This window comes from Vigna umbellata, chromosome 11 (genome assembly GCF_029865625.1).
Source record: "Vigna umbellata cultivar VRB3 chromosome 11, Vumbellata_1.0, whole genome shotgun sequence".
NCBI lineage: Eukaryota > Viridiplantae > Streptophyta > Magnoliopsida > Fabales > Fabaceae > Vigna > Vigna umbellata.
This window is the reverse complement of record NC_142175.1, coordinates 30,734,576-30,740,632: the sequence shown is the minus strand read 5'-3', so window position 1 is coordinate 30,740,632 and position 6,057 is coordinate 30,734,576. Positions and strand designations below refer to the sequence as shown.

Below are 6,057 nucleotides of genomic sequence, written 5' to 3'. Positions count from 1 at the left end.
GTTTTTACTTTGTTAATTACGTAATTTTGCATACATTTCTTAAGTTTTAGAGTGTTTTCAAAAGGTAAATTATGGGGATCTAGGTTATTAGTGAGATAGATATATCACTTGAAACAAATATTGATCACACAAGTATTAATCTCTAACTAGTAGTCTAACTATATTCTTGACTTGATTAAATGAGATAAATGAATGTTATTAATGAAATTAATTGAATGATTATTTAAATTTTGTACATTGATTCATTTTAGTTAACTTACTTTATGTATTTACGTTGTATTATTTTTTGAATGACCATGATCATATTTTGACACCAAAACATATTTAACGTATTTGCATTATTATAGTTTTGTTTTTTAATTGTATAATGTACCCCAATTTTTTTGTATTAATTAAGAATATATTTGTGTTCTAGACTGATCATAAACAGTAACAAAACTAATACTAAATTTTCAATTTGTGGGTTAGGTTAGGGTTTAAAAAGTTCGTATTTTGTATGAACCCGATTGAGAGTGAGTTTGTTTAGAAGAAAACCATTTTTTGATAAACAAAACATTTTTTTTATTTTTTAGAAGAAAAGAAAAACAGGCATGAAAATAAATAAATTGATGTGAAAGTTGTTTTCAAATGGACATAGTTGGTGAAAAAAATGTTTTTTTTAATCATAACCAAGCATTAATAGATTCTTCGTTTTTAAGAATTTTTTTTTCAAAAAACACTTTATTTTTTAGTTTAAATCAATTCCACCAAAATTTAGATTTTTTTTTTGTTTTTATAATATATGTAGTTGTGATAGTCAGTAAAATTTATGTCAAAATGACCTTGAAAAAAAAGGAAAATAATGCTCCTTTTCACTCAAGCCATGTAACCTAATAATTAATATTGCATGATTTAAAGTGGCATAACTTGTTATTTTACCTTTTAAAATTAAAGTTAATTTACTAAAAAATTGCAATGACTGCTTTGAACATTTCTACTACTCCACCCAACCCATTCATGAGCTGTTTTGTTTGATATTTGTTGTATTTTTGTTCTTTGTTTTAACCATAATATTCTTCAAGTTGGGTGCAAAAGTACGATAAACTCATCAACATAACCCAACGTGGACGCCGCCATCTTCAACAATAATTTCGATCAGTTTACAATTCATCGTATAATTTAATAATAATGTTTCACATATTATATTTCCACTTTCGATCATCTTTTCAACTTCTTCACCTAAATTCTAGCCATCTTTTTATATTTGTTTGTTCAATCTCACATATCCTCACTAAAAATCACAATTCATGCTTAGTATATTAATTAACACATTTATTTATTTTCTTCATTCTTAAATTTGTCTTTTAATTTTGTACTTAGTAGAAAATAAAGTACATTAATATATGTAACATCCCAATAAATGATAATTACCATTAATCAGAACTAATCACATTTACAGTAAACACAATACAGTCTTAATATAAATAACAGCTGTTCCAAAATAAAACAGCACGTACAGTAATTTACAGAAGCTGTTCAGAAATCTAAAACTGAACATACAGCACATAACAGTACTCAGAAATAAAAAAAAACAGAACCAGTTACTGGACCAACGTTCTGCAACACTATACAGTCAACGTCCCAAAATGCTATACAGGAAGACTAACTATTGCTAATACTGTATAAACAGTGCTGTAAAACTACATACAGAATATCAAAATACAGCACCCAAAATTCTAAAAGCTGCTATAGAACGAGCCTCTACTGCTCAGCTTTAACTTCAACTTCCACAAGGTTGGCATCCTCCAAATTTTCTTCTTCCAGCATAGATTCAAGGGGAGCCTCACCGTCTGCTCACATCCACAACGGATGATCATTGCATTGACAAGACGGACATACAGAAACAGTAGACAACACAAGGAAAATTGCAAGGGTAAGCTTAGGTAATTTAATTCAATACAATCAACATGATTTAACATAATAAAATCAATCATACAGTTCATACAACATTAAACATAAATCCACGCATAAAGGAACTCATTCAAATTCTCATAATTATAGACTGTCCGGACTGTATGATCCATGTATCTACAGGCGTTCTTTGCACCCGGGTGATGTAGTAACTGGGATACCCTCAACAGCTGCCACCCGAGGTTAACCCTTATCAGCCCAAGTACTATAAGGACTAGGGCCTCCTGCCATTCCCACGCATGAACTACTCTCCTCTACATGAGGATGAGCAATCACGGAATATCAGGATGAACAGCCATCAGTAGCTTATCCATGGTCATACTACACTACTTCTCATATTCACATCATGGAGACGTTCCTCCTTGGAACGCTCTTTCACAATCCATTCCAATAAATCCATTCAATCCATAATTCGCACATATTCACAATTTCTCTTAATCAAATTTTCATTCTGTATTCACTCTCTTACTTTTAAGGAACAACCATCACTCAATAGATAGGAAGGAACATATTGCAGTACTCATACATCCACGTTTCTGAACGATAGAAACGAGCCATTTATCCCTTGATACTTGATGACACTTAATACTTTAAAAAGCTTGATCTTAGAATTTATGGATAATACTTAGAAAAATTTTAAGTATAAAGACTCCAGGCAGAATCCAAAGAATTAAACCAGTAAGAATTATTTAGATAAACAACCAAATATAATTGAATTCAGAAAACAACACTGCCAGTCTAAGACCGAACGTTAATTAATAATTTGGACGAACGCCAGATACGTTCGCTCACGAAGCCATGAAAGACGAGCGTTCAATTACAAAACCGAACGCTGCTCAGAACGAACGCCAGATCAATGATCGAGCACCAAGTAGAACGAACGTGTACTTTGAACGAACGCGCATTTGAACGCACGTGCACTTGAACGAACGTCCGTTATCAGACCGAACGCTAACTAGGACGAACGCTCAATCTAAGATCGAGAGTTACTTTGGACGAACGCTCAGTAAAATACTAAGCGCCCCTTATGACGAACGCTGGTAAACAAAACCGAGCGTCCCAACTATACTTAACTATTTTTCAATGGTTGGACACGCTAGGCTAAGCCGAACGCTCACGCCTAACTCTTAACACCAATAACGCTCGTTCTAAATCAGAGTCCTTTCCAAATGAAAGGATCCTCATTTTAAGTGATGTTCCAGGGAAACCGAACGGTATAAGACCGTTCGATAACGAGCGCACATGATCAATCAGAGAAGATGAAAATTTCCAGATTTTTCAACTCGATAACTTCACAGATTTTCATATGATTCATAAACTTAGAATTTTATTTCCAACATTATTTCATACCTTACAGAATTTCCCAATTCAAACGTATCATTCCAAATCATCCAGAATTCAAATCATAATACAGTCCATACATTTCATTTTCTGCATAATTTCAAACAACATTTCTGATATACATCCAGTTCAACTCTGCTGATTCATGCACACACTCAAAATTCATCTATGGCATACATTTCAGACAACCAGCACACTTCAACAGTATTCATCTTTCATATGCAACCAGTACAACAAGTTCTTTTCACACATAATTACACATCACGTATTTCATACATTTCAGACATTCAACATTATTCATTACTGTCATACAGATCAAACATATATTAAATGAAATTACTAAAGCTTCCCTTACCTGTTACTGCAGTATTCTCCAAATTGCTTAAAATTTCACTCTAGCACTCACGGCTTTCTATCCAGTAAATCACTCAACCACTTCCACTAAATCTAATACACCAAAATCATCACAGATCAGATTTCTAATTCTGCATGCAACCAGAATTTTGGTTCGCATAAACTAAATGAACAATTATGCAGAATGAGAACTTACCAGTTCAGTTCTCAATTCTGTTCGGATCAACTTGATACTCACGGTGCAGGGAACTTTTCTACTGGTTCTGAAATGGGATTGGAGTAGATTATGGTGAGTTACTTCAGAGAGGAGATGAAAGAGTGCAGAGAAATGCAGAGAATATGGAAGATCAGAAATTGGAGAGGAAGAAGGTGATTGCATGGAATGAAGAGAAGTGTTTTTCAGAGAAATCACTTTCTCTCCCTCGTCAAACGGTTGAGCAGTTATTCACTGCCACCTGGTTTCCAATACTGATTTTAGAAGCTTCCAAATTGACATATGGCATTCAGTGCATGTAGAGAGGATTTAGTGGAATTTTGACGTGGCAGGTAATTTAAAACAGTGATCAGAGAATGGATTTAAGTGTGTTAATTTTATCAGGTTCTCACATTCCCCCTAACTACAAAAATTTTCGTCCTCGAAAATTCTAAGGCTTACCAGGGAATAGATGTGGATACAACTCCTTCACTGCCTCTTCAACCTCCCATGTTGAGTCACCAGTCTTTGCATTCCACACCACTTTCACAAGACGAACATCCTTCCCTTTGTAGAGTCTGGTGCGGCTGTCTTCCACACAAACAGGTTGCATCTCCAGTGTTCGATCTGGCCTAAGTTGGATATCTTCTAACTCCAATACGTGTGATGGATCTGCTATATACTTCCGGAGTTGTGAAACATGAAAGACTGGATGCAGGTTGGACAGTTGAGGTGGCAAAGCCAGTTCATACGCCACTGCTCCAATCTTCTTCAGAATTTGATAAGGTCCAACGTACTTGGGAGAAAGCTTCTTTGGACGCAGGACTCTTCCCACACCAGTGACTGGATTCAACCTCAGGAACACGTGATCTCCAGCAGCAAACTCTAAGGGTCTTCTTCTCTTATCTGCATACGATTTCTGCCTACTTTGAGAAGTCTTCAAACGTTCTTGAATCAACTTCACTTTCTCTGTTGTTTGCTGGATTAATTCTGGTCCAGTTACTGCAGTTTCACCTTCTTGGAACCAACACAAAGGAGTTCTACATTTTCTTCCATAAAGAGCTTCAAACGGTGCCATTCCTATGCTTGCTTGATAACTGTTGTTATAGGTAAATTCAACCAGTGGCAGAACTTCATCCCAAACCCCCATATGATCTATCACACATGTTCTCAACAAGTCTTCAAGAGTCTGGATGGTTCGTTCAGATTGGCCATCCGTTTGAGGGTGATAAGCAGAACTCATTTGCAGTTTGCTTCCCAATTCTCCTTGCAGTGACTGCCAAAACGAGATGTGAATCTCGTGTCTCTATCTGATATAATGCTTGAAGGAACTCCATGCAGTCTAACAATCTCCTTAACGTACAGCTTTGCCAAGTTGGTCATAGACATCTTCAAATTAACAGCAAGGAAGTGAGCGCTCTTAGTCAATCTGTCTACAATCACCCAAATTGAATCGTGGTTTCGGACTGTGCGTGGCAGATGAGTCACGAAATCCATAGAGATGCCATCCCACTTCCATTCTGGAATTTCCAATGGCTGCAGCAATCCTCCAGGTCCTTTGGTGTTCAGCCTTAGCTCTTTGACAGGTTAAGCAAGTTGACACAAAACGTGCAATGTCACTCTTCATACCCGGCCACCAGAAGGATAAACGAAGGTCTTGATACATCTTAGTCATGCCAGGATGCATGCTAAGACGGCTGCGATGTCCCTCCTCCAATATAATTCTTTTCAACTCTCCATCGTTTGGAATGCACGTTCTACCCATGTAACGTAACATGCCATCCGTTCCAGCATTGAATCCCTTAGCCTGATCTTTACCGAGCACGTTAAAGATTTTCACCAATTCTTCATCTTCACGTTGCTTCATCCAAATTCTGTCAAACACATCACTGGAAATTCTAAGATTACAGCATCTGATAACGTCCGTTCCTACATCAAACTGCAATCTTAGATCTCTAAAACTCTCCACCAAATTCCACTCCTTTATCATCATTGCCGAAACCCTTACTGCTTTCCTACTCAATGCATCAGCCACCACGTTTGCTTTTCCAGGATGATACAGTAATTCAAATTCGTAATCCTTCAAGAATTCAAGCCACCTCCTTTGCCTCATATTCAACTCCTTTTGATCAAAGAGGTACTTGAGACTCTTGTGATCACTAAATACTTGAAACGTTGCACCATACAGATAATGCCTCCAGATTTTTAAAGCAAACACG

At 36.3% G+C, this 6,057-nt stretch overlaps 1 protein-coding gene across 1 annotated transcript; it reads right to left on the bottom strand.

The window, feature by feature from the left end:
* Positions 1 to 1,438: 1,438 nt before the first annotated feature.
* On the bottom strand, positions 1,439 to 5,831 carry LOC148191518 (uncharacterized). Its single transcript, XM_088101399.1, has 5 exons — positions 5,747 to 5,831; positions 4,301 to 4,852; positions 3,842 to 3,908; positions 3,647 to 3,738; positions 1,439 to 1,829 (listed from the first exon to the last, which is right to left on the bottom strand). Exons 1-3 carry the CDS (start codon positions 5,829 to 5,831, stop codon positions 3,880 to 3,882), a joined length of 666 nt encoding a protein of 221 aa, XP_087957525.1. The 3' UTR covers positions 1,439 to 1,829; positions 3,647 to 3,738; positions 3,842 to 3,879.
* Positions 5,832 to 6,057: the final 226 nt, after the last annotated feature.

Excerpts from the sequence above, each read along its gene's own strand:
- LOC148191518 (XM_088101399.1), bottom strand. The coding sequence starts at position 5,831 with ATGATGATAAAGGAGTGGAATTTGGTGGAGAGTTTTAGAGATCTAAGA. Across the intron at positions 4,853-5,746 it reads AACGGACGTTATCAGATGCT|GTGAAACTGCAGTAACTGGA; the intron begins GTAATCTTAGAA and ends GGTTCCAAGAAG. Across the intron at positions 3,909-4,300 it reads GTATCCACATCTATTCCCTG|AACCAGTAGAAAAGTTCCCT; the intron begins GTAAGCCTTAGA and ends ATCCCATTTCAG.